The 26,920-nt window shown below is 49.6% G+C and overlaps 3 protein-coding genes across 8 annotated transcripts in view; all 3 read right to left on the bottom strand.

Annotated features, from left to right (window-relative positions):
* The window catches only part of CNTFR (ciliary neurotrophic factor receptor), a 121,710-nt gene that overhangs the window by 48,210 nt on the left and 46,580 nt on the right, over positions 1–26,920 (bottom strand). The window lies entirely within an intron of this gene.
* On the bottom strand, positions 16,156–17,770 carry RPP25L (ribonuclease P/MRP subunit p25 like). Of its 5 annotated transcripts, none has more exons than XM_066367773.1 (2): positions 17,698–17,770; positions 16,156–16,931 (listed from the first exon to the last, which is right to left on the bottom strand). In XM_066367773.1, exon 2 carries the CDS (start codon positions 16,896–16,898, stop codon positions 16,407–16,409), a length of 492 nt encoding a protein of 163 aa, XP_066223870.1. In that variant the 5' UTR covers positions 16,899–16,931; positions 17,698–17,770; the 3' UTR covers positions 16,156–16,406. The 5 variants fall into 5 exon arrangements, with proteins under 5 accessions (XP_066223870.1, XP_066223874.1, XP_066223871.1 ...); XM_066367777.1 differs by having other exon boundaries at positions 17,658–17,709; XM_066367774.1 differs by lacking the exon at positions 17,698–17,770 and adding an exon at positions 17,531–17,668.
* DCTN3 (dynactin subunit 3) lies at positions 19,277–26,895 on the bottom strand. Of its 2 annotated transcripts, XM_066365667.1 has the most exons (7): positions 26,749–26,895; positions 25,447–25,531; positions 24,665–24,751; positions 22,279–22,362; positions 21,261–21,319; positions 19,788–19,847; positions 19,277–19,593 (listed from the first exon to the last, which is right to left on the bottom strand). In XM_066365667.1, the coding sequence occupies exons 1-7, from the start codon at positions 26,842–26,844 to the stop codon at positions 19,504–19,506; spliced, it is 561 nt and encodes a 186-aa protein (XP_066221764.1). In that variant the 5' UTR covers positions 26,845–26,895; the 3' UTR covers positions 19,277–19,503. The 2 variants fall into 2 exon arrangements, with proteins under 2 accessions (XP_066221764.1, XP_066221765.1); XM_066365668.1 differs by lacking the exon at positions 19,788–19,847 and having other exon boundaries at positions 19,579–19,652.

The raw sequence follows: 26,920 nt of genomic DNA, 5'->3' as shown, positions 1-26,920 counted from the left end.
ATTCTTCTCCATCTGCTCCCACAAAGCCTGGAGGAACGCTCATGTCACTCTTTACACAGAGAACAGGCCTCCTGGACATCTTGTTCATGTCTGCCCTCCCAAGAACCTTCCCCTTGGGTGACCCTGGGGTTTGGATTAAACTTGAAAAGAGAAGCAGATAGTCAGGAGGGGATAGAGAATTCACAGGGGGAGAGGCCTAAGGGACAACAGGGAAACTAAGATTTAAGGGACTATGTGTCTGAAGATGGGAAAAGGGGCATGGACTTGCAAATCACAGATGCAGTTTTTCATTTTGTGTTGCATAAATCTGCATGAAACTAATTCCTGCTCAGAAGCATAAAGTCCCTCCCTTCCTCCTTCCCTCCTTTTCTCTTTTCCTTCGTTCCCACCCCAGTGGACCCTGATCAACCTCACACTCAGTTTGTTGTTGTTGTTGTTGTTTGGTTTTTTTTACAGGGACAGAGAGAGAGTCAGAGAAAGGGATAGATAGGGACAGCCAGACAGGAATGGAGAGAGATGAGAAGCATCAATCATCTGTTTTTCATTGGGACACCTTAGTTGTTCATTGATTGCTTTCTCATATGTGCCTTGACCGCGGCCTTCAGAGACCGAGTAACCCCTTGCTCGAACCAGCGACCTTGGGTCCAAGCTGGTGAGCTTTTTTTGCACTCAAGCTGGTGACCTCGGGGTCCCGAACCTAGGTCCTTCTGCATCCCAGTCCAACGCTCTATCTACTGCGCCACCAACTTGTCAGGCACACCCAGTTCTTCATGGAGGAGGCATATGCCTTCAAAGGACTATCCTTTCTGGCGCCAGCCCAGAGTCTGATCCCTGTTGATGTAGAGCTGCCTCCCTAATAACGGGGTTGGGATTTCCAAACAGGACTAACACTAGTTGGCTATGTAGCCCCAAGAATGGCTCCCTTCCTACATCTCCCACAGTTTCATTCCCAACCAGCCTGCACTCTCCTGAGACAGGGGGAGAGGGAAGACAAGAGGCTCTCAACTCGACTGGTCACACTGCCCCTCACATTCCTGAAACTTTATCATTGTGTTTCAGAAGAAGAAAAATTAGAGATTTGAAGACAATACCAGCGACACCCAGACCCAGGGAAACAGACAGAGGCAGAGGGGGAGTCCAAGAGAGAAAACGGAATTAAATTCAGTTTAATAGATATTTATTATCACCTACTGTGTGCCAGGCACAGAAGGAACATTGTGTACAAAAGCACAGATGACTCCCAGGCTTTTGGCATGAGTGATTGGGAGATGATGATGCCATTCACTGAACTGGAGAGAGTTGGGGGCTTGACATGTTTGGTTGAGGGTCTGTGGGATTATGACCAAAAGGGGGAGAATGGGGAAAAGAGAAGCTGAGAGAGGGCTGGCTGGTTGGCTGGCTGGAGGTATGTTGTCCCTGTCCAACAGCTCCCAGTGCCCACCAGACCCTCTGTACTAGTGCTGGTTGCGTAGGCATTCATCAAAGTCTTAGACTGACCTGGACACTGTGAGGGTGCTGGGAGATGACAAGATCAAGAAGCAGGGAGAGAGTGTAATGAGAGGGAGGGGAGAAAATGACTGTAGCCGAAATCCTGGGAATCGTGAGTAAAAGACAGAGAGGTACAAAGAGAGAAAGGAGTCAGGGCTGTCAAAGGACCAAAAAGAAGCTGGTGAGGCCACAGAAAGTTCTGGGGTTTAGCATCCAGGAGTAGGGTGGGACCAGTGGGACCAAGCTGGTGCTACAGAGCTGGCTGATGTATACCCTCCACTAGGGGCTTGTGAGCACAGTGTAGGCCCCTCCTTTCCCAGCCTCCCAGCTGTTCCAGAGCCCTGCTTGGTCTAGGGTCCTCTCTCAGCCAGGCACAGGGGAACAAGAGGATAAAAAAGCTGCCCTGCCCCCAGACTTCTATCCCTGATCCATTGGTGTCTGGCCTTCCCAGGAGGGGCCTGAGCCTTCCTCTAGCTTGGGAGCCTGCAGTGGTCAGGGAACCCTGGGGGCCCTGGGGTTAATTGAAACCAGGGCTAAGACATTAGAAACCATAACGATGACTCCCCAGCTTCCCCGGATAGTTCCTGGTTTTCTTCTCACCCTGATCCTTCCTGCTGCTGACAGCTCAGCTCTCAAGGCCCCCACCAGTTGGGCCAATGACCTTCCTCCCAAAATGAACTAGAAGAGGCCTCCAAACCAGATGGGGCCCAGAGCCAGCCCTCACGGACCTCTCCTCTGCGCTGACAACCTCATTGTACATTAGGTTATCTCCCCCATATCGAAGTTGTCCCCAAATTCTAATCTTAATCCTTTATTTCAGAACCTATCCTAGGGGGTTGAAGTTAGACAATAGAAAAGATTTCTCAATAGTGAAAGAAAAGAAAGAGGTAGGAGATGTGGGGCAGGAGTACCTCTCAACTAGCCGGTATGGGGAAGAAAGAATGAGTCTCAAAGCCTGGGCCCACCAGAACAAGGTGTTGGCTGGGCTGGATCTAAAACATAAGTAGTATAGACTGTACACCAGGTGGCAGGAAGGAGGAGGGAATTCTGTGGCCTACAGTTCCCCTTTTCCATCTCTCTCCTGGTTCTTATGTCTTTTTCTATCTCTCTCTCCCTCTGTGTCTCTCTGACAGAAAGGACAGAAAACATGTTTGTCAGCCTGATAGGAAGGCCCTCCCCCTTCACAGCTGTCTAATGATTCCAGGATTTCCAGATTCCCCAAGAGTGCTGGTGTGAGAATCTGTCCCTACCTCTCTGCCTCTGTATCTGTCTCTCTCCTTGGTTTTCCAGTGAAACCAAAGGGTTCAAATACCTAACTTTACCACTTTATGGCCTCAGGCAAGTGACTTAATAATGTCTCTGTGCCTCAATTGCCTCAGGAGTGAAATGGGATCATAACAGTGCCTATTTCCTAAGCCTTTTGTGAAGATTCAATTAAATGAGATAATCCAGTCAAGCGGTTAGCAGCAACCAGGTGAGTACTCTGCCAGCTCTGGCTTTCTTCCCACTGATGTCTGTCTCTTCTCCGTCAGTCTTTCTCCTCCTCTTCTCTATCTACATTATCCTCTGCCTTTCAGTCTTTGTCTCTCTCTCTACCTTCCTCCTGATCCTTTTTCGCTCCCTCCATCAGGCTCTGCCTGAAGTCCCCTTTCCCCCACAAAGCCTTGTCTGACCCTGCTCCAACCCCATTGACACAACTGGTCCAGGAGGAGGGGTGGGATGTCTGGGGAGGTTTTTAATTCAAACATGGAATTCCTGGAAGCAAGATCCTGCCCAGGCCTGAACATGGGTGAATCACAGTGGATGGTAAGAGTGATTGTGTCTGTGTCCTTTCTGGCAGGGAGGAAAGCTGGGGGCTCAGTCTGGCAGCTTTTTGGAGAAAGAGGGACTTGCCCTGACTGCACTGACCACCCCCACACCTGGGCCCAAGCCAGACCCCCCATCTCCAATGCCTGTCTGGAGGTAAGGTAACCTGCTCAGAGTCCAGGACCAAAAGGGGAAGCCCCCCCCCACCTCTACATACGATGATTTACCTGTCCTCAAAATACTCTGGCCCACCCTCACCCCAAGTTGTGCTCTGTGCTTCCCATACCCAGTTCAAACCTTGTGTGGAGGCATGCTGCCTCTATAGATCCAGCTTCTCTTGTCTCTCTCTATCTCTATTTCTCTTAACCTTGATCCATGATTTTGGCAGCTGCATATGCTCTCCATCCCCAAACTAAAGCTAGCTGCCAGGGATAGGAAACTATGAGGTTTGAAGAATCTTCTTTTCTTCACCTGGACCAAAGAGCCTATTCTTGTGTGAGTGTGTGTGTGTGTGTGTGTGTGTGACACAAAAAGTCCAGATGTCATTTTCATATCACTGTGGACATGTGAAGGCAGAGAATGGTGTGGACTAGGTGCTCTAGAACTGTACAGCAAATGAAGGAATGGCAAACAAAGGACCCCCAACAGGGAATTGGATCGCTGAGGCTGCAGCAGGCAGGAACATGGGTAGACTGTGGAAAGGTTCCTGCTTGACTCTGGCTCAGCAAGGAGTCTTCTCTGGGGGCTAGGATTGGTCTCAACTAGCCCCAGACACCCCCATACCTGGGCTGCAGCCAGACCCCTCACGTCAGCCCTTGGGCAAAGGGCCAGATATGTGAACCATTAAGACTCACCTCTCAGTTCCCTATTCCTGACACAATGACTCAAGGTGCTCACCAGCTTCAAGGAGGAATCCAGAGAGGGAGAAATACTAGGCAGGGTCACACAGCAGGTAGAAGCTGAGACAGTCCTGGTATCCTTGTGGCCAGCCTGGGCCTGTCAGAGCCATCCTGTGACAACACTGTGATAGGGGCCAGACATGAAACAGAATTTTATGTGGGGAGAGTACCTAGGAATCCTTGAACATGTAGGCTGCTGGGCCAGGGTTGGAGCATCACATTAGGCAAGGCAGATATGCAGCTTCCTGTTCTTCCCATCACATAGAGATAAGCACTGGGATAAGAGGTTCAAAGAGACAGAATCAGAGCAAAAGAGAGGCAAGAGAACCTGGGAGAGAGACCAAGAAATAAACACAATCAGAGACGGAGTCAAGCACAAAAATAGAGATATAGAGAAAGAAAGATGTGAGTCAGAGACATAGAGACAGGGAGATGCGGGAGGGAGAACTATGGAATGAAAGACACAGACAGAGCTAGGGAGACACATGAAATCAGAGAGAAACAGTGTCTGAGTCACAGCACAACAGTGACATGGAGTCAATGATAGACAAAGACAGAGAAACTCAGAGATTTAAAGACAAAAAAACAGGAGAGAGAAATAGAGACAGGGCTAGAGACAGAAACAGAGACAAAGCAAGATCAAGAGAGGCAGAGATATGGAGAGAGAGCAAAGCAAAGGGAGACAAAGACAGGCAAAGAAAGAGATCAAAACAGCAGGAACGGGAAAAGCAAAGGACAGAAGATAGTCTTCTTTTCTCCAGTCTCTCCAGTCTGGTCTCCCCAGGGCTTGGGCCCCCCTTGATATTCTTTGGTTTCCATAGTAACAGGGAGGGCAGCACCAAATTTGCATATATATTTACATCCTTTCTTTCTGCATAATTCAACAGGTTCTGTGCATATTCATGAGACTGCGAGTGAAGGTGACTCTCCCAATCCCTGCTTAAAACCTGGCTATGGTGCCCCCTTCTTGAAGTGCATGGTCGTGGCTCCAGGCCCTACCTCACAGGAGGCCCCAACTGTTCCTGCCACACCCTGCTAACAATATTCCCCCCTGCTCTCCAAACAATGCTGTGCACTTTCTTACCTCCAGAGCTTGTTCAGGTGATGCTCCTCTGCCTGCTGGGGATGTCTTCCCTCAGCATTAGTCCTGCTAATAGTACACATGCATGCATGCACATACCCACATGCATGCTCACATGTGTGTACGTATGAACTCTGGTGTAGGGAGTGACCAATGCTCACCCAGGTTCCCTGGTGGAGGATGCTCCTAAGTAACACTTCTTTTATTTATTTATTTATTTATTTATTTATTTTTTGTGACAAAGACAGAGAGAGAGACAGAGAGAGGGACAGACAGAGAGAGAGACAGGAAGGGAGAGATATGAGAAGAATTAATTCTTTGCTGAAGCACCTTTGTTGTTCATTGATTACTTTTTCATATGTGCCTTGACCAGGGGGCTCCAGCAGAGCGAGTGACTCCTTGATCAAGCCAGTGACCTTGGACTTTAAGCCAGTGACCTTGGGCTCAAGCCAGCGACCATGGAGTCATGTCTATGATCCCACGCTCAAGCTAACAACCCTGCATTCAAGCTGATGAGCCCTTGCTCAAGCCGGCAACCTCAAGGTTTCAAACCTGGGTCCTCTGCATCCCAGTCCAACACTCCATCCACTGTGCCACCACCTAGTCAGGCCTAAGTAACACTTCTATCTGGGTGTTTGTCAAAGAAGAGTGCATGAAAGGATCACTGGGGTGTAGGCTGAGCTTAAGGCTGACAGGCCTGCAGAGAGAAACCTAGGACACTGTGGCCTCCAATATGGAAACTGACGGACCGTGGTTCTAGCCAGACTAATCACAGCTGGAATAGTCAAAGAAGCCTCAGGAACAGAAGGACTGAGGTGGTTCAAATGGTGGAGGAGAGGGTGCTAGGACCAAGAACTCTTTCAAAATGCCAGGCTTTGAAAGGTCTTGTGGCGAGGAGTGGCTTATCCAGGGTCTAATCCAGCCATAGTTTTGGCTTCATCATCTCCCCGGGGATCCCTATGGCAGCGTCCTCACTGCTCTTCCTGCCCTGTGCCCCTAATCCACCTTCAGCACTGTAACAGCCAGAGCTATCTAATTTTATATAACATATCACTTCTTTCTGAAAGCCTTCAGTGACTCCATTGCCATAAACATAAAGTGCAAGCTTTTTGGACAGGCACTTAGGCCCTTCTAGTCTGGCCCCCACTCACCTCTGAACTTCATTCCTCATACTCTTGCCTTGAACTTCAAGCTCCAGGATCGTTTCTACATTCCTCTCACCTCTATGTCTTAGCTCATGCCTGCACTTTACTCAGAATGTCCTTTCCACTTTTCTCGAGATAATAGAGAAACATCGCTTCCTCTTCCTTGAAGTGCTGCCTGGACGAGGGCCTCTGAAATCCTGCAGTCTAATGAACTTCCCTAATCTCTGAAATCATCACACCAATAGTGAAATTATCTATATATGTGGTTTGTCTTCACTAGGCTAGAGGTTCCAAGCCCAGTGACAATATTGGTTACATTGTGGGTGATCATTAACTGTTTGTTAAATAACTGAGAAGTCACTGAACTGAGGGCCAAATTTTAAGCCTAGCCTAGCTTTTCCATCTTGAGGCTCCTGGGGGCCTCTGCAAACTCGGCAAAGGGAAGGGATGGGCTCTCCCTTTGGGAATGCTGCCACCTCGTGGCCAGACTCAGAAGGGCAACCAGACATCACCTTCACAAGGCAAGAAACAATGTGGGAAATGGAGGTAGGTGCCCTATAGAACCAGGCCTGATCCCTGAGTTCCAGGCTGGAGCTGATCCATACAATACAAGGGAGTGGGGAGGCAGGTCCTGAGGAGTGCTCAGGACCTGTGCCCAGCACTGGTGTCCTTTGGACATTCTTGATCAGTTCCAAGCAGACAGAATGACAAGAACAAAGGCTCAGTGGCAGAAAAATCTCAAGAGGCATTAGTGTGGCCAAAGCCCAAGGTCTAAGGGAACCAGACCAAAGAGGGGCTGAAGCATAACAGTGACCAAGCAAGAGGGTCCTTTTAGGCCATCCAATGAATAAGTTTGGTTCTTGTTCTCTAATCTGGGCCTGGGGAGACTAAGGGAGCAGAATGATAAATCTGGGTGTGGCCACACACTTGGAGGCTCACTATTCATTCACTCACCCAGTATTATTTATCAAGCACTGACTATATTCAAGATCCTTAGGTTACATTGGTGAGTAAAACAAAGATTCCTGCCCACTCAGAGCTTACAGTCTCATCAGGAGGAGACGGACAATAAATAAAACACTAAAAAACAAACAAAAACACCACTAAAGAAGTAAATTATATTTAAAAGGAAAAAAGAGCAAAAAAGATAGGATAAGGAAGTTCAGAAGTGCTGACTGCAATTTATTTTATGAGACAAATCTGTGTGTGGGAAAGCATCAATTCACTGCTCCAGTTAGTTGTACACCCATTATTTTTTTCTTTTCCAAGTGAGAGGAGGGAAAATAGAGAGACAGACTCCCGCATGCACCTGGACCAGGGTCCATCTGGCAACTCCCATCTGAGGCCAATTCTCTGCCCATCTGGGGCCATGCTCGCATCCAAGCTATTTTTAGCACCTGAGGTGGAGGCTCCATGGAACCATCCTCAGCTCCCAGGGCTGATGTGCTCAAACCAAATGAGACATGGTTGCAGGAGAGGGGGAGGGGGAGGGAAAGGGAGAGGGAGAGGGAGAGAGAGAGGGAGAGAGAGAAAGAGGGAGAGGGGTGGCGCCTGACCTGTGGTGGCGCAGTGGATAAAGCGTTGACCTGGAAATGCTGAGGTCGCCGGTTCGAAACCCTGGGCTTGCCTGGTCAAGGCACATATGGGAGTTGATGCTTCCAGCTCCTCCTTCCCTTCTCTCTCTGTTTCTCTCTCTCCCTCTCTCTCTCTCCTCTCTAAAAATGAATAAATAAAATTAAAAAAAAAAAAAGAGGGAGAGGGGTGGAGAAGCAGATGGTTGCTTCTCCTGTGTGCCCTGACTGGGAATCAAACCTAGGACAAACACATGCTGGGCCCACGCTCTACCACTGAGCCAACCAGCCAGAGCCAGTTATATACCCATTGATTGCTTCTCATATGTACCTCAATTGGGGCTTGAACTAGTGCCCTTGGAATAGAGCTAGAGCCAGAAACCTCAGTGCTCTGGGGGGGAAGCTCTATCCACTGTGCCACTGGCCAGGGCCATTGTCTGCAATTTTAAATGTCATTGAGGTGACATTTGAACAAGGACTTGAAGGAGTTAAGGAAATAACCATGGTATCTGGCAGAACAGAATTCTAAATAAAGGGTACAGCCACTGACTTGGTTTGGAGGAGAGCATGGGAGACCAGTAAGGAGACTATTGCAAGATGAGAAGCACAAACCAACAGAGATTGAGACTGAACAGACCTAGGAAGCAAAACTGGCAGGACTCAATGCCTTCTTGGATATGGGAGGTATGTAACTCCTCCAGTCTTACAGTATTTTTTTTTCTTTTTTACAGAGATAGAGAGACAGAGAGAGGGATAGACAGGGACAGACAGACAGGAACGGAGAGAGATGAGAAGCATCAATCATCATTTTTTCGTTGCAACGCCTTAGTTGTTCAGATTGTTTTCTCATATGTGCCTTGACCGCGGGCCTTTAGCAGATCCAGTAAACCCTTGCTCAAGCCAGTGACCTTGGGTCCAAGCTGGTGAGCTTTTGCTCAAACCAGATGAGCCCGTGCTCAAGCTGGCAACCTTGGGGTCTCGAACCTGGGTCTTCCACATCCCAGTCCGACACTCTCCACTGCGCCACTGCCTGGTCAGGCAGTCTTATGGTATTCTCGAGTCCTCACTATACATGCCACCTCTAAGGCAGCTAGTAAAAATGCTCAGTACACTCCATCCTGGATGACTGTATCACCTACCTAGATGCTCCCCCACAACCCTAACACACATACTACAACCTTCCCTGGCCTCTAATTCTTCAACTTCATCACCAGGGACTTTTCCTCCAGGCCACCTCGCTATTCACTCTTACAAACAAGTCCTGTCATCTCCTAAATCTCTCAAAGTCATTGACTCTTCCATTCCATCCTTTAGCTACAGCTATGGGTTGAATTGTATCCCTCCAAAAAAGATCAATTAGGCGTTCAAGTCCTAACCCTTAGTACTTCAAAATGTGACTTTATTTGTAAATAGGATCTTTAGCTGAAATGAAGTCATTAGGGTGGGCCCTAATCCAATATGACTTCTGTCCTTATGAAAAGGAGAAATTTGGACACAGAATCAGACATACACAAAGGGAAGATGAGGTGAAGATGGATGACTGGAGAGATAATTCTAAAAACTAAAAAAGCCAGAGATTGCTGGCAAACCAGAAGCTAGGATCAACTGAAGGATTTCCTTAAAGATTTCAGGGGAAAATGGCCCCGCTGATACGTTGATTTCTGATTTCTAGTCTCCAAAACTGAAGACAGTAAATTTCTGTTCCAAGCTACCCAGTTTGTGATACTTTATTATGGTAGCTCTAGAAACTGATAGTTATAATGTCCTCTCCTAGTTCTCTCAACTACTCCATCTCACCAAACATTTTTTAAAGGTTTTATTTATTGATTTTTTAATTTTTATTTTATTGATTTTAGAAAGAGGAGGGAAAGGGGGTAGGAGCAGGAAACATCAACTCATAGTAGTTGCTTCTCGTTTTGCGCAAGCCCGGAGTTTCAAACTGACGACTTTAGCATTCTAGGTTGATGCTTTATCCACTGCACCACCACGGACCAGGCTCACCTGATATTTTCACAAGGGTCTCCAGGCCACCAACTCCTGCTCCTTTCTATCTTCACTTCTTTCCAGACCCAGTTTGGATTCCTTGGTCTTCCACTATGTGCACTCTCTTGCTAGTCTCCTCACTATTCTTTCATCATTCCTGCTTGTCTTAACCTCAGTTGAGAATGCAAGTGCTTTCTGAGTCCTCACCTGTCCTACGGGTGCTCCTGGAGCTCATAATCCCTGACTGATGACCCTACATTTTCATGGTCACCAGCCTCAACAGGGCTTTTAACCCTGCCTGGCCATCTTCCTGTTCCTTCCTAGTTATTTCTTCCAATTGCAACAATGGTCTCACCGGCCTCCTCACTGCATCTTTAAACTCTCTTTCCCTGTTGGCTTCCTCCATCAGCCTACAAACACACTCAAGTCTCTGCCAACTCATTAAAAATAAATAAATAAATAAATTTCTCTCTGTAGTCTATATTCTTCTCAGCTATTTATCACCTCTCTCTGCCAATTCACAATGTTTTTTTATTATTAAGTGAGAGGCAGGGAGGCAGAGACAGACTCCCACATGCGCCCCCTACTGGGTTATGCTCTGCCCATTGCTCCAGGTAACTGAACTATTTTAGTACCTCAGGTAAGGCCATGAAGCCATCCTCAGCGCCTGGGGCTAACTTGCTCAATCCACTGAGCCATAACTGTGGGGGCGGGAAGGGAGGGTAGAAGAAGAAAGAGAGAGAAGGGGAGGGGTGGAGAAGTAGATGGTCGTGTCTCCCCTGTGCCCTGACTGGGAATCGAACCCAGAACTTCCACATGCCGGGCTGATGCTCTACCTCTGAGCAAACCAGCCAGGGCCCAATTCACAACTTTCTGAAAGAGTTGTTTAGAAATGGCATAACCGGCCCTGGCTGGTTGGCTCAGTGGTAGAGCGTTGGCCTGGCGTGCAGAAGTCCTGAGTTCGAATCCCGGCCAGGGCACACGGGAGAAATGCCCATCTGCTTCTCCACCCCTCCCCCTCTCCTTCCTCTCTGTCTCTCTCTTCCCCTCCCGCAGCCCAGGATCCATTGGAGCAAAAGATGGCCTGGGCGCTGGGGATGGCTCCTTGGCTTCTGCCCCAGGCGCTAGAGTGGCTCTGGTCGCGAGAGCGATGCCCCGGATGGGTAGAGCATCGCCCCCTGGTGCTAGTGCCGGGTGGATCCCGGTCGGGCGCATGCGGGAGACTGTCTGACTGCCTCCCTGTTTCCAGCTTCAGAAAAATACAAAAAAAGAAAAAGGAAAAAAAAAAAAAAAATGGCATAACCACCTGACCAGGTGGTGGCGCAGTGGATAGGGTGTCTGACTGGGATATGGAAGACCCAGGTTTGAGACCCTGAGGTTGCCAGCTTGAGTGCAGGCTCATCTCATTTTGTTTTTGTTTTTGTGTGGGTTTTTTTTTTTTTTTTTTTTTTTTTTGTATTTTTCTGAAGCTGGAAACAGGGAGAGACAGTCAGACAGACTCCCGCATGTGCCCGACCGGGATCCACCCGGCACGCCCACCAGGAGCGAAGCTCTGCCCACCAGGGGGGGCTGCTCTGCCCCTCGAGGCGTCGCTCTGCCACCTGGGGCAAAGGCCAAGGAGCCATCCCCAGTGCCCGGGCCATCTTTGCTCCAATGGAGCCTTGGCTGCAGAAGGGGAAGAGAGAGACAGAGAGGAAGGGGGGGGGGTGGAGAAGCAAATGGGCGCTTCTCCTATGTGCCCTGGCCGGGAATCAAACCCGGGTCCCCCTGCACGCCAGGCCCACACTCTACCGCTGAGCCAACCGGCCAGGGCCTGTTTTGTTTTTTTTGTTTGTTTTGTTTTGTTTTTCCTTTTACAGAGACAGAGAGAGTCAGAGAGAGGGATAGACAGGGACAGACAGACAGAAACGGAGAGATGAGAAGCATCAATCATTAGTTTTGCGTTGCGCATTGCGACACCTTAGTTGTTCATTGATTGCTTTCTCATATGTGCCTTGACCGCAGGCCTTCAGCAGACCGAGTAACTCCTTGTTCGAGCCAGCGACCTTGGGTCCAAGCTGGTGAGCTTTTGCTCAAACCAGATGAGTCCGCACTCAAGCTGGCGACCTCGGGGTCTCAAACCTGGGTCCTCGGCATCCCAGTCCGATGCTCTATCCACTGCGCCACCGCCTGGTCAGGCAGGCTCATCTGGTTTGAGCAAGGCTCACCAGCTTGAGCCCAAGGTTGCTGGCTCCAGCAAGGGGTCACTCGATCTGCTGTAGTCCCCTGGTCAAGGCACATATGAGAAATCAATCAACGAACAACTAAGGAGCCGCAAAGAAGAATTGATATTTCTCATTTCTCTCCCTTCCTATCTGTCCCTCTCTCTGACTCTGTCTCTGCCACAAAAAAAAAAAAAAAAAAAAAGGCAATGGCATAACCTTTTCTAAAAAAATATAGCCCTAGCCATGTAGCTCAGTTGGTTAGTGTTGTCCTCATACACCAAGGTTGTGGGTTTGATTCCGTCAGGGCACATACAAGAATCAATCAATGAATGCATGGATATGTGGAACAACAAATGGATGTTTCTCTCTTTCCCCCTTCCTCTCTCTCTCTCTAAAATCAATCAATAAAATATATATCAAAAAAATAAAAAAAATTATGGAGGCAAAAACCATACTGCAGTGGCTTAAGAATAGAGTAAGAAGTAAAAAAACTGAATTGGCAATTATATACAACTCTTACACTCCTTCCTAAGCTTACTCAGGCTTTCCGATCTCTAAAGGCCTCACTGCCCTCTGCACCCTCCCCGCATGTCCCCCTGTAGGCCCCAGTTGGGCCCTATAGAAGCCGAGGAGGGAAAAGGCCCCAACTTACTAGCCATCCCTCCCTTAGCCTATGGCCTATTTCTTGATTCTCTGAGTTGGAGACCAAGTTCTTCCCAAGGGATTTTGATTCTAACTCAGTTTCTCTCCACACTACCCCCGTCATCATCCCGGAGATCCCAGGTGGTGCTCTAATGATGAGCTGCCCAACCGGGAGCCCCTTCTAGGACTCTCAGAGCTTGTGATGTCACCTTACAGAATCACTCCTTCAGTACAGGTCACCTGCTTATTCCCCATGATCACTTTACCCTGACCAGTTGGCTGGATCAGGATGGAATGCTGAGCCAAAGATCAATAGTCTGCAAGTAGCCTGGTCCCAAAGCCCTGGGGACCAATGACATTTGAAGATCTGTTGATGGTAGAAGACACATCAGTGGAGACACTCAGAGAAAAGGCAATATGCAGAAACAAGAGGGAGCAAAAACAGGGAGGGAGCAAAAATTAGCCACAAAAATAGAGAGGTGTTAGGCAGTTGCTGATAACACACCTTAATTACCACCATAGCATCTAGGGGTATACTGGATGCTCCACGACTCTCTGCATTTGAGACCTGGCTGGGCAGCTGCTGAGTTTTCTGTCTCTCCTCTAATTGCCCCTGAATATCACCTGCTTCACCCTCAGGGTCTTCCACATCACTGAGCAACCTACCTTAGAAAGCAAAGGATGATGCAGTGTTCAAAGTTGACCACAACCTGCTGGCTCTACGGTCCCCTCATCCCTGCGCTATTGAGGCCTCAAGTCCTGTCCCCTGCCAACTCCAACTTGCCCATCTCAACTCCTCCTGTCTCTACTTAGCCACATATCACTTCAACACTCAAAATGTTGAGGTCACCCTGCTACATGAGCTCAGAAGAGAACTTTATGCTTTCCTGGTGACTGGACCCCCAGGCTACTAGATACATTGGAGAAGACCTCAAAATCCGGTGGGATGGCCCTGGCCGGTTGGCTCAGCAGTAGAGCGTCGGCCTGGCATGCAGGAGTCCCGGGTTCGATTCCCAGCCAGGGCACACAGGAGAAGCACCCATCTGCTAATCCACCCCTCCCCCTCTCCTTCCTCTCTGTCTCTTCCCCTCCCGCAGCCAAGGCTCCATTGGAGCAAAGATGGCCCGGGCGCTGGAGATGGCTCTGTGGCCTCTGCCTCAGGCACTAGAGTGGCTCTGGATGCAACAGAGCGACGCCCCAGAGGGGCAGAACATCGCCCCCTGGTGGGCATGCTGGGTGGATCCCGGTCGGGCACATGTGGGAGTCTGTCTGACTGTCTCCCCATTTCCAGCTTCGGAAAAATGAAAAAAAAAAAATCCGGTGGGAAGACTTATTAGAGATTACTTCATAAGTTATACACATATACCTAACCACTACACTGTACAAACTAATATATTGAACGTCAACTGTCATTGAAAATAAAATCCAGCCTGACCAGGTAGTGGCGCAGTGGATAGAGCGTCGGACTGGGATGCGGAAGACCCAGGTTCGAGACCCTGAGGTCGCCAGCTTGAGCACGAGCTCATCTGGGTTGAGAAAAAAAAAAAAAAGCTCACCAGCTCGGACCTAAGGTCGCTGAGCAAGGGGTCACTCGGTCTGCTGAAGGCCCACAGTCAAGGTACATGTGAGAAAGCAATCAATGAACAACTGAGGTGTCTCAAGGAGAAACTGATAATTGATGCTTCTCATCTCTCTCTGTTCCTGTCTGTCTGTCCTTATCTATCCCTCTCTCTGACTCTCTCTCTGTCCCTGTAAAATAATAATAATAGAAAATAAAATCCAGTGGGAGACCCAAACTGCTCAACTGTTCACTGAGTCTACTACTACCCACAATCCTGCTCTGATCCCTGCAGCTCTGTCTTCCATTGTAATCTTTACCTCTCTTCTCGGGATCCTGACTTGATTTTGGTGAATATGAGTCTAAGGCCAAGGTGAAAAAGAAAATGAGCAGCAAGGGCTTAAAAGGCAAAGATGAGACCTGGAGGGGAGACGTAAAATTAAGGTGTTTTTAAGATTTAAAAAAAAAGCATGTTTGTAAGCTGAGTCATTATTAAGCAATTAATATTTATACAGCTCTATATACCCAGGTGATATCTAAGAGTTATATGTGTGTATTTCTACATTCACTCCTCAAAAAACTCTATGAGGTAAGCAATATATCCCCTTTTTTTTTTTTGTATTTTTCTGAAGCTAGAAACCAGGAGAGACAGTCAGACAGACTCCCGCATGCGCCTGACCGGGATCCACCAGGGGGCGACGCTCTGCCCACCAGAGGGCGATGCTCTGCCCCTCCGGGGTGTCGCTCTGTTGCGACCAGAGCCACTCTAGCGCCTGGGGCAGAGGCCAAGGAGCCATCCCCAGTGCCCGGGCCATCTTTGCTCCAATGGAGCCTCGGCTGCGGGAGGGGAAGAGAGAGACAGAGAGGAAGGAGAGGGGGAGGGGTGGAGAAGCAAATGGGCGCTTCTCTTGTGTGCCCTGGCCAGGAATCGAACCCGGGACTTCTGCACGCCAGGCCGACGCTCTACCGCTGAGCCAACCGGCCAGGGCCGCAATATATCCCATTTTATGGATGAGAACACTAAGGCACAAAGCAGTCACTTACTAATAAGTTAGAGGCAGAACCAGGATTCAAATCCAGGCAACCTGGTGCCTACAACCACAATCATAACCACAATATATGCTTCAGACAGAGAAAAATGTCTCACCTGGCAGAATCCCTAAACTAGCCCAAAGCACATGGTAGACCCACCCAGAGGTCAGGTTACTGCTTGAGGCTAATGACTCTAGATCAGTGGTAGTCAACCTGGTCCCTACCGCCCAATAATGGGCTTTCCAGCTTTCATGGTGGGCGGTAGCAGAGCAACCAAAGTATACACAAAAAGATAGATTTAACTATAGTAAGTTGTTTTATAAAGATTTATTCTGCCAAACAGCGAAAATCAGACATAAAGTACTTGGTAAGTAATTATTATTATATGCTTTAACTTGCTGTAACTCTGCTTTATAAATTTTATAAAGTAACATTACTTCCCTACTTTATAAATCGCCATTACTGTGGAACCAGTGGACGGTTAGAAAATTTTACTACTAACAGAGATACAAAAGTGGGCAGTAGATATAAAAAGGTTGACTATCCCTGGGCAAGATCATCCCAGCACTAGCCTGAGCCTACTCTTCCTGTTTCCAACCTGTGAACTCCTAGGGGACAAGGGTAGAGACTGCCACCCCCTTAATCCCACCTCCACACAACAGGCTGAGCAGAGGGAGGCTTATCACATGAAACTGGCAGAATCTTTATTTCCTAACACTCCCTGGCCTCTGTCAGAAGGCAGATCAGAGGCACTGTAGATGGAAGGCAGAGTACACCTTTCTTAAGCATTATTCCAGAACCCAGCTGAGATCCCACACCTGTCATTCTTTGTAGCATCCCTTTTCCATATGCCAGAGGGAAAGGGAATCAGAACAGGGAGTCCCACTTCTGTGGATTCAAATCTTGTTGGGGATGTTGAGCAGTAACATAGGCTTCTCAGAGAAGGCACAGTCGTCCTAGACATTCAGGCTTGGAGAACAGCTTGGTCAGCAGGTCTTCAGGACCGGGTATCGCGAGCCTTTCTTCGGGGTCGGGGGCCACAGCTAGCGCTAGAAGTGGTGCCCAGGCCAGGGGGTGCCCCTGGAGGCTGGTAGCCACACTCATTGGGGTCCAGGGGGTCCCGGCTGAGCAGTACCCACACTGAAGGTACATGCCGGCGCACTGTGAGGGGATCTAGGCCCGTGTCCGGTGACGTTGGTACCCAGCTGTCCTCTGTCTGCAGGAAGCGTAGCTTGGTAAGCTGGTGCAGGCCTGGTACACGCCGCTTGACAATCTCAGCACAGCTGACAGCCTTCCCTGCAGCCCGGCCAGAACCTGAGAACACCACATGTCTTGCACTGCCGCCCTCCAACCGACCCAGCGCCAGCCCCAGCAAGTTGCGAATTTTGCTGCCATCTCGGACGCGCATCTCCAGGGTATCAGGTGGTAGCTGGGGCATTGGGGAAGGCGCTGGGAGTTCCACAGAGCCAGTTTTACGGTAGTGCTCCATCCTGCTTGCTGTTGCGCTGAATCTCACTGCCCACTGCAGAGAAGTGTCAGAGGAATGGTTGGCAATGTGCCCTAGGCCATCCCCCACCCTGGCTCTCCAGGACACAGCCTTGCTCCTCCTCCCAGACTTTCCAGCAACAAGACATATTTCCTCACTCTCACCTCTCACGACAGGAGCCATGCCTGCCTCACCTTGGGAATGGCTGTACCCCATACAACCCCATCTCCCTGGACAGGGCCATAACCCTCCCTCCACCCAAGGCTGAGATAGAAGCAAATTGCCCAAACGCTGGGCTCGTTAAAATAGGTTCAAGCTCCCTCAGAGGGGGACATCTCAAGCTCCCTAGGACTGGGACCAAGGCTCCCTCATCTTGAGTTCCTTAGGACAGGGTCTGGGCCCTGACCCCAGACTCCCTGAGAACACTGGGTGCTCCTCACCTCAAGCTCACCAAAGACAGGGACAAGGCTCCCTCACCTGGTGAGGGACAGGGCCAAGCCTCTACACCCAAAGCTCCCGAGGCAGAGACAAGAGCCCTCATCAAAATGCTCTCAAACATAGAAATGACCCCGCCATCGCCCAGGAATCCCCAGGACATTGACAAGCATCCCTCACCCCAAGATTCCCAGGGTTACCTCCCCTAACCCAGGTCACTCAGAAACTCAGCAGACGCTTGACGCGGAGGGTTGCTTGGGCCAGACTGCCTCCATCGCCACGGGCAGCTCCCAGTGTCCCGCCGGCCTCTCCTGCCGCCACCCTCACCTCCAGGAGACCCCCAAACCCGCGAGGTTCTGGCTCTCACCGCCGCAGTTAAGCCCCCTCAAGCTCGACCCAGAGCCAAGATGGCGCGCGGGCCGGGAGCGCGCCGAGACCGCGGAAGCGCGCATGCTCGGCGGGGCGGGGTCGATAGCTGAGGGGCGGGACCTGAGGGGCGGGGGCCTCGGGGCCTCTGCCGGAAAACTGTGAAAAAGTGTGAAAACTGGGACGTCTAGGAGTGAGCTCAGCCTGGATGTCCAGAGTCCAAAACCACACGCTCAATCTATGCTGTACCGCCCTGGGGAAGGAGCACTCCTATTGGGGTGGAGAGAGCCCTGAAGTGGAGAGGAGCGGCCATCAGAGGAGTCCCGCGTCAAAGGATGGGAAGGATTTGTCTCTAAGAAGATGGCAGGGACTGCATGACTAGTTCAGACACCGCAACAGTATAGCTGAACCTGCCGGTTTCACTTTGGACGGGGGCAATAGGTTCCGTTTGGAGGGGCTGCTGCTGCTTGGGCGAGAGTCTTGGCCACCGTGTTCTGAGTTTCGACCTCATTCGGTGGACACTGGCTGGTCATGGGGTGGGGGAGCGGTCATCAGGGGCCAGTCAAAATAGTTCGTGTGCATAGTTCACTCTGGCTGCAGTGAAGGAGGGGGTGAGGCAGGGAAATCGGGCTGCAATCGTTGGTGACTCCAGGCAGCTGGGTCCCAGGGATGTGGCCACGGAGACACATCCGGTGCCCGACGTTCAAATGTTTGTTAAATGATTTGTTGAAAGAACCAGATAAATGGCAGTGGGAATGGAGAAACGTAAATTAAATTGGGAGATATTAGGAGGTAGGTGAGGTGAGGAGCTGGCGACTGTTTGGACAGAGGAGGAAAGTGTCCAGGATGACTCCCAGTCTGACTTAATTCGTACAAGCTGAATTTGATATGCTTGAGACCGCTCACGTGGGGTGACATTGGCAGGTCGTTGAAAAGGGGTCTGAAATCACAGCATTCCCTGAGACCACAAGGGGGCAGCAAACACTTCGTGGGTCTAGTGCCAATCTCGGCTCTTTCTCAGCTTCCTCCTTCTCATTCCCGGACGGGTCCCCACCGCGCCCACCCCTTTGCCAAACCCCTGTATCCGAACCTTTTCTGGACTCCCCTTCTCGGCTAGTAGCACCAAGAAAGCTACCAACTGAGAAACTTAAGGGATCCTCTCTGCCTTTGTACATGTTACTCCTTGGTCTCTCAAAGACCTTGCATATCACCCTCTAGGGCTGCCTCTTCAATCCTTCCCTTGTGTCCTGAAGGACCCTATACCCACCTGGTGGGACTGCCCTTTTCCTTAACTCTCACAGTTAGCCTGGGTAGGGCAGGAATCAGATGGTCCCTGCCTGGCATGGAATCTGACACAAAGAGGAAACTTGGTAAATGTAGGATAAATGGATACATAAGTGAATGTTCCACTCATATCAATCAAATGAGAGCATTTGTCCTGAGAGCCCTACACCTCCCAGAAAGCCAGACCAGGATGAGTATAGCTTCTGGTTCAACCACTAGGAAGGTTGACAACTCTGCCCTCCACCACCCAATCCTCACCCTCATCCCCATCCTACACCAAGAAGCTGGCACACTCCTCCAGAGATCTCTCGTTTATTGTTACTGAACTAGGACACTAGCGGGGAGGGTTCAATGAAGAAATTCCAAATAGCCAGACCTGTGAACTCAGGATCCCACCTGAGTATGGACAGGTAGGCTGTGAATCCCATAAATATAGAGCTGCCTCTGCCCTGTTACAAGTGCAGTTTGGCACAGGGCCCTGGAGCCTGGTTGCCCTGGCCCTCCCTAGGATGGGGAGCAGCCATCATTCCTCCGCTGGCTTTACTTGCTTGGCGGCTTCTAGCTGGCAAAGTAGCTCATCCCACTGCACAAACTGCTTGGAGAGAAGCATTGTCTAGTTGCAGGTCAAGGTGAAAACAGGAGTCTGAGTAAGGTAGTGCAGATATTTTGAACCTGCCAAAGGGGGCGGGCAGGAGAATGAGAATAGACATGATGCTGGTTGGGATGGGATGAGAGAAACAGAGATGGAACAAAAGTACAGGGTTTTGGACAGCACTTCTCAGGAGCCTGGCTGAGCAGAAAGGATACAGTTTTGTTGTATTCCTCCAAGAGAGCCTTGGACTCCTCAGTGATCTCCACACACTGGTCCTGTGGGGCCAAGGTATGGCAGAGAAAGGAATTGAACAAAGCCACTACTTCCCATTAACCTTCCTGCATCTTCAGGGACCCTCAATGCCCTCCTCCCCTCCCCTCCAGTAGAGCCTAGATAAGGTGATGTTTAACCTCAGAGCTAAAAGGAGCAAATTTCTAATGGGGTACTTTTTTTTTTTTTTGTATTTTTCTGAAGCTGGAAACAGGGAGGCAGTCAGACAGACTCCTGCATGTGCCCGACCAGGATCCACACGGCACACCCACCAGGGGCCAATGCTCTGCCCATCCGGGGCATCGCTCTGTTGCAACCAGAGCCACTCTAGCGCCTGAGGCAGAGGCCATGGAGCCATCCCCAGCGCCCAGGCCATCTTTGCTCCAATGGAGCCCTGGCTGCGGGAGGGAAGAAAGACAGAGAGGAAGGAGAGGGGGAGGGGTGGAGAAGCAGATGGGTGCTTCTCCTGTGTGCCCTGGCCAGGAATCGAACCCGGTACTTCCACACGCCAGGCCAACACTCTACCACTGAGCCAACCAGCCAGGGCTCTAATGGGGTACTTTGAGGCTCCAAGATGGTTACACTAACAGCAGTCTTAAGGCTTATGGAAAGGGAAGTGGACCACATATTTAAGGATTCATTTCCGCTAGTATATGTCTCCTCCTACCTTGTCCCCTATTTCTGAACCCTTTTTGAATTTGCACTTGAGTCTGGGAATAGTGGGGAGGGGGGTCCCAAAACAGCTCCTCCCCCCACAGTCAAGGACAGCCATCCTCAGTGATTTTTTTTTTTTTTTTTCTGAAGCTGGAAACAGGGAGAGACAGTCAGACTCCCGCATGCGCCCGACCGGGATCCACTTGGCACGCCCACCAGGGACAAAGCTCTGCCCACCAGGGGGCGATGCTCTGCCCCTCCGGTGCATCGCTCTGCCGCGACCAGAGCCACTCTAGCGCCTGGGGCGGAGGCCAAGAAGCCATCCCCAGCGCCGGGCCATCTTTGCTCCAATGGAGCCTTGGCTGCGGGAGGGGAAGAGAGAGACAGTGAGGAAGGAGGGGGCGGGGGTGGAGAAGCAAATGGGCGCTTCTCCTGTGTGCCCTGGCCGGGAATCGAACCCGGGTCCCCCGCACGCCAGGCCAACGCTCTACCGCTGAGCCAACCGGCCAGGGCCCTCAGTGATTTTTTGATACCTCCTAATATCAACCTTTTAGTGTCTCAGAATAGCCCTACTTTGGGAGGCAGAAGACCTGGATGTGGCCCTAGGCAAGTCCCTTACCCTTTCTAAGGCAGACAGAAGATGAAGGATAAACCCCCAAGTTTCCCCTGGAGCTGGTATCAAGGGAGCCTGACACTATTTCTCCAGGCAGCAGGGAGTAGAAGCCCACCACTTCTTTACCTTCCAGTCCTCTCCCCTCCCATACCTGCTGCTGGATGTGGATCTGGGCCAGGCGCTGCAGGCAGGCAGCATGCTCAGGAACGGCTGTAAAACACAACGCACACTGCCCAATGATGCTTGTGCCTTCCCCCGGGACTGCTCAATAGTCTATTAGGTCTTTGGCAGGATTAGAGTATTGAGTGAAGAAGCTAAACAAACGCTAGGCTTCATCGACCGCTGCAGCTAGAGGTGGTGGTGGGGCTCCCTGCTCACCCCAGTCTTACTCTAGGACCCAAAAAGGAGGGTAAGACAAAGGCTCTTAGGAGATAAAACCATGGAGTCACCAGAATTGCCCCATTCCCCAACCCAGTGCTGTAAGCAGGGAGAGGTAAAGAGCTTTACCTATCATGGGATCTGTTTCTTTGCTTTTGGCCCAGTGGGACCAGGGCTGCCTGTCCTAGGGAACAAGGAGCCTGCAGGGGGGCTGAAGATAAATGCCAGTCCCTAAGCTGGCTACCTTAAATCCAACACCCAAAGCCTTGGCCACCACTGTAGGCCCAAAGCTTAAGGCTGTAAGATGCTCAGTAGGTAACTGATCAGTGGTAGGGAGGGGGAACTTAGAAAAATACCTCCAGAGACAGACAAGATGGATATCTGGATTCAATTAAAGTCACTGTCTGCTTGTCAAAACCCAGGCATAGAGGCTGCTTTCAGCAGTGTGGCAGAAAGAATTCACACACAGTCACATACTGGCCAGAGACTCTTAGAGTAAAATCTAGAATCTGCAGCACCTTGAAGGACAGATGCTAAAAGATGGGGTAAAAGGCAAAAGGAATTCCCAGAACTGGGACGCTGGGTTTACACTACTGTCCTTAGGCCCAAATTGCCTGGGATTCTGAAACTGAGCTCTGTGCTCTGGCAATTTTAATCCCAATGCAGGAGGGAGGTACCCCCAGGGTAAAGACAAGGAGCAGACCCAGCCTGAGGTCAGGAAACCTGAAGCATAGGGAAGCCCTGCCCACCCCCACCCCCACCACTCCCCCGCCAGCATAGTGGAGAGGTACCTTTGATATGAGCACTGTCCAGCATGGGCACCAAAGCCTCCACCTGCTCCAGGAGTGCAATCTGGGAGAGGACAAACTGCTCTTCTGAGGTATAAACAGACAAAATAATCACAGCGAGGTGAGTCTGTGCACTGCTACTCTAATGCAAGAGGATGAGAACCTGGCAGGGGAGATGCCTGGGTCCTGAGCTTGGGGCAGCTACTCTGCCCATTGCCCCCTTCCCTAGATGCACATTTCCCCATTCTGCCCCAATTTCTCCTGAATCCCTCGGGTCTGACCCATCTTGAGCCCAGAAAGCCTCTAAGTTTCTCCAAATCCCACTTTTTGCCAAATTTTAACTTGAAGGCCTCTTCCTCTGGCCTCCTATCAACAAATTCAGTGAGCTCCTCTGAGGAGACAATATTTCAGACTTAGGTCCCCATATCCAAGGACTGCTTGGGAGGGAAGGTCTGAAAGAGGAGACATGTGGCAGACTGCCAAGCAGGTTCTGCTCAGTGGCTCTGGAGAACTGGGACAGTAAGAGAAAAGACAAGTAAGGAAAGCATGGCCCTGCACAAAGGATTTCAATGGTTGCAAAGAATGGGAAGGGCATTGAAGAAGTAAGGACTGTTATGTCAAAATTTGGAGGCAAGAGTGCTTGTCAATCAGCAGAGGAAAACGAACTCATTTTGCTAAACTGCAGCATGAGGAGCACAGTAAACAGAACTGGATGGGAGGGTAGATCCAGCAGACTGCAGAAGGCTTTGAATGGCAGGCTAAGGATTTAGGGTTTTATTCTAGTAAAGAGAGAGAGATAGAGACTGAGGTTCTAAAGCAGATAAAGTAGAATGTTGAAAAAGTGTTTTGGGGCTATGCAAGAAGGGGAAGACTGGGATCAAGAAGAGGACTTAGGAGACTGCAACTGTTCATGTGTGAGGGGATAAACACTGAGGCAGTAGTCACAGGGAGGCATGGAAAGGCTGGACTCAAGTCAGTGCAAGAGATCTTCTGAACTTGATGTTTGGGCCATAGCAATGGCTTAGGTACAATCTGGTTCACCACTGTATATCTCACACCTAGAATAGTCTAGATTATAGTAGATGATCATTAAACATCTTTTCAATGAATGAACATACCCAGGTGCTTGGCAAACCTTATCTTATGAAGTAGTTAACTAACTGATGAGCAGCCATTGCCTAGAACTCTGAAATCCCAGAGCTTTCTCAAATGAAAAAAAGATGTTGAAGCCTGACCAGTGGTGGCACAGTGATAGAGCATTAACCTGGGACACTGAGGACTCAGGTTTGAAACCCTTAGGTCACTGGCTGAACGCAGGCTCATCTGGCTTGAGCCCAAAGGTCGCTGGCTTGAAGCCCAAGGTTGCTGGCTTGAGCAAGGGGTTACTGGCTCAGCTGGAGGCCCCTGGTCAAAGAACGTATGAGAAGCAATCTGCCTGACCTGTGCTGGCACAGTGCACAAAGCATCAACCTGGAATGCTGAGGTCACTGGTTTGAAACCCTGGCTTGCCTGGTCAAGGAACATACGAGAAGCAACTACGAGTTGATGCTTCCCGTTCCTCTCCCCCCACCTTTTTCTCTCTCTTAAATTAACAAATAAAATCTTAAAAAAAGAGCATGAAGCAATCAATGAACAACTAAAGTGCCGTATCTATAAACTGATGCTTCTCATCTCTCTCCCTTCCTGTCTCTGTCTCTCTCTCCTACTAAAAAAATAAAATAAAATAAATAATGTTGGTAAAGCAATAATAATGAAATGGAACAAATATAACAATATATTGTAATAAGTTATGTGAATGTGGTTTCTCTCTCATTGTACTATACTAACCCAATTTGAGGCACAACAGCAAAACTAGCACAAAATTTTCTTTTTTACCATTTCACAGAAATATTTGTTCTTTTTTTTTTCTTTCTTTTTCTTTTTTTCGAAGTTGGTAACGGGGAGGCAGTCAGACAGACTCCTGCATGCACCCAACCGGGATCCACCAGGCATGCCCACCAGGGGGCAATGCTCCGCCCATCTGGGGCATCGCCCCATTGAAACTCTTCTCTCCCAAATGCAATGTCCTCTGCTCCCACCCTTTCCTAGAAGCTCTCCTGTCTAGTGAGCAGAAGTGAGGAAGGTTCTAAAGGAAAATCCTAGAGGCAAACCATTAATAGGGCATTGGAGTATCTCCCACTGTGTCTAGCACCATGGCCTATAGCTGGCTCAGAAGTATACCATACCCAATGTCTACTAGAGAACCACAGGACCGCTTCAGGCCTCAGCCCAGATGAAGGCCAGAATTCCAGAAAGCAGCTTCCAAGGCTTTAGCTATTAGGACTGGCAGGGAGGCCATCTCTGTGCCCAAATTCTCCCACAACCTATATCCCTAGATGCTTGTGCACACCTGCTAAGATGAACTGCAGCTTAGAGGCATCAGGCATGGCAATGCGGTCAATGTACTCAGGATCCAGGTATTTGATCAGGTCTTCAACTAGAAAAGTAGCAAGATGGAAAATGGAATAAGGTTGAATAATGGGGATCTGTTTTATGGAGAATATTGGGGGAATAGTCCATCTTGGGGAGAGCCTTGAGTGAAGAGCTAACACACACAGTGTCCATTATCCGGCGTCTACCAGGGCCCCTATCCCCACTTCCCTGTTGCTCGCCACTCATCACCTGCTGGCTGACCTCAAACTTTACAACTGGGAGCATAATTGCCTCCACCACCCTGGGGCCCTTAGTATTCCCATTGACCTATGTTCACCAAAAGTGGACGACCCCTTGCCCCTCAGTGTCACCAAGATAATCCAGAGCTTTATCTGACGTCTAGTTACTGACCAGGTTTCTAGCTCTGACACAATCAGAGCCAAGGCTGGGGCTCTCAGTGCCTAATTAATTTCCTGTCTCTGAACCTTGCTGTGGAAATCCCATACCCCTTCTCCTTTACCAAAGGGATCTTTCAGGCAGAGCTCTTATCCCATAGCTTGGGGTACCGTCATGGGCTTGAAGTTTAACCATAAACTAGAAAGCACACCCCCAATTCACCACATCAGCAGATAAATCTCTTCACATTCTATCCCCAAATGGTGACTCCAGTGATCCAGTAGGCCAAAGAATCAGGGCCGAGTCTCGGGAAGCATAGGCATAGAAAAAAAAGACAGGCAGGCACCCCACAGAAACACTTACTCTTTTTGTACAGAATCTTCACCCTCTCCCTCTTGCTGGCAATGTTCCCCAAAGCTACCTGCACCTTGACCAGGCCATCAGTCACCTGTAAGAGGAGTGAAAGTTATTTCCAAGTGGTAAAACACTCTCATTCTCTCAGACTCGCAAATCTCTTTGCCCCAGAAATCTGGCTTGCTCAATTTCTCTTGTATTAAAGGAAATGCGATTCCACCTTCCAGGAATCCTCAGTGTGAAGAGGAAGATAATTACATACTCCTTGAGGAGTTTCAAGTCTGACTGGGTCGGGGCATAATTAATTATTTTAGAGTTTATGAGGTACTAGCATATACTATATATTCCCCGGTTCCTACCCCCCTAACTGAACCTACCTATACTTTAAGGGCAGAGGGTGATGAATTCCAATGTTAAAGAGCTGAATAGATGGAGAGGCAATGGAAATAAATGATCTTACTCAGGTTTTAGGATAGAGGGTGAGGAGTGCCAAAATTTAAGGTCAAACACATGGGGAGGCAAATAAGACTGAGCAAAGCAGCCAGAGAGGTAGGAGGAAAACCAGGAGGGTTAGCATCATAGATGTCAAAGGAAGATAGTGTTTTTGAAAAGTCAGTTCTCAAATGAGGCACCATCTGCTAGTGACAACTAATTTCACAAGAGTGTACAAACCATTACCTCTGATACACTTAATTCCACGGTATTCCTGACACTCCAACTCCAGTAAAAGATCTTCCCATAGTAAAGAAGGGATGATAACAGAGCTTCACAGTTGTCAAAATTCAGTAACTGGTGTGGAGTGCCTGTCTATATTGAAACACCCAGTAGCCAATCGCTTCCCCTCCTAATCATGGTCCTCTCAGACCTCACCTCGCACCCCCTGGAACCTTTCTTATGCACCTTTTCTCTGCTTCCTCTAAGTCCTACAGACCTCTTTCTGCACAATTCATTTAGCAATTAATTACACAGGGCTCCATGACGTCTCCTCCATTGTGGATTTCAACTCTTACTGAAACTCTCATTAGTCAGCTTTCCGATTATGTCAAGTCTCCCCCAACGAAACCTCGAGGGCAGGGACGGAGTCTTAGTCATATCACATTGAGCCCACTTCAAATTGCCTTAATAACCAGCAGTTCCCTGCATGTCGTGGTCCCCGCGGGTCCAATATGCTTCGGGAAGTCTCGGACTTCTGTTATTTCAAAGGCCGGACTACGGGTGACGGGACTGGAACGGCATCCATCCCGAATCCGTAGCCTGTAGATCGCCCTTGCTCAGCCCCAGAAAAAGACCACTGGACCCAAGATCGCTCACCTTCCGCGAGCCGCACGACCCTCCGGGTCCATACACCCAGCGCTCCAGCTCCTCCACACGGGTCTGTAGCCGCTGCACATCAGTCACAGCCGCCATAGTTGTGCTCTGCTCAGCTGGGGAATTGCCAGAGGGCGGGACGTCCGGCCAAACAGAGAAGTTTGGCCAATCCCAG

Source organism: Saccopteryx leptura, chromosome 2 (genome assembly GCF_036850995.1).
Source record: "Saccopteryx leptura isolate mSacLep1 chromosome 2, mSacLep1_pri_phased_curated, whole genome shotgun sequence".
NCBI classification, from domain to species: domain Eukaryota; kingdom Metazoa; phylum Chordata; class Mammalia; order Chiroptera; family Emballonuridae; genus Saccopteryx; species Saccopteryx leptura.
The sequence above is the reverse complement of the archived record's forward strand: the minus strand, read 5'-3'. Positions and strand labels throughout refer to the sequence as shown.

What these genes read in the sequence shown, in the direction of transcription:
- RPP25L (XM_066367773.1), bottom strand. Translation starts at nt 16,898, where the DNA reads ATGGAGCACTACCGTAAAACTGGCTCTGTGGAACTCCCAGCGCCTTCC.
- DCTN3 (XM_066365667.1), bottom strand. Translation starts at nt 26,844, where the DNA reads ATGGCGGCTGTGACTGATGTGCAGCGGCTACAGACCCGTGTGGAGGAG. An exon ending in GAAGATTCTGTACAAAAAGA is followed by an intron (nt 24,752 to 25,446) that starts GTAAGTGTTTCT and finishes CTACTTTTCTAG; the next exon opens with TTGAAGACCTGATCAAATAC. An exon ending in AGATCCACATCCAGCAGCAG is followed by an intron (nt 19,848 to 21,260) that starts GTATGGGAGGGG and finishes TTGGCCCCACAG; the next exon opens with GACCAGTGTGTGGAGATCAC.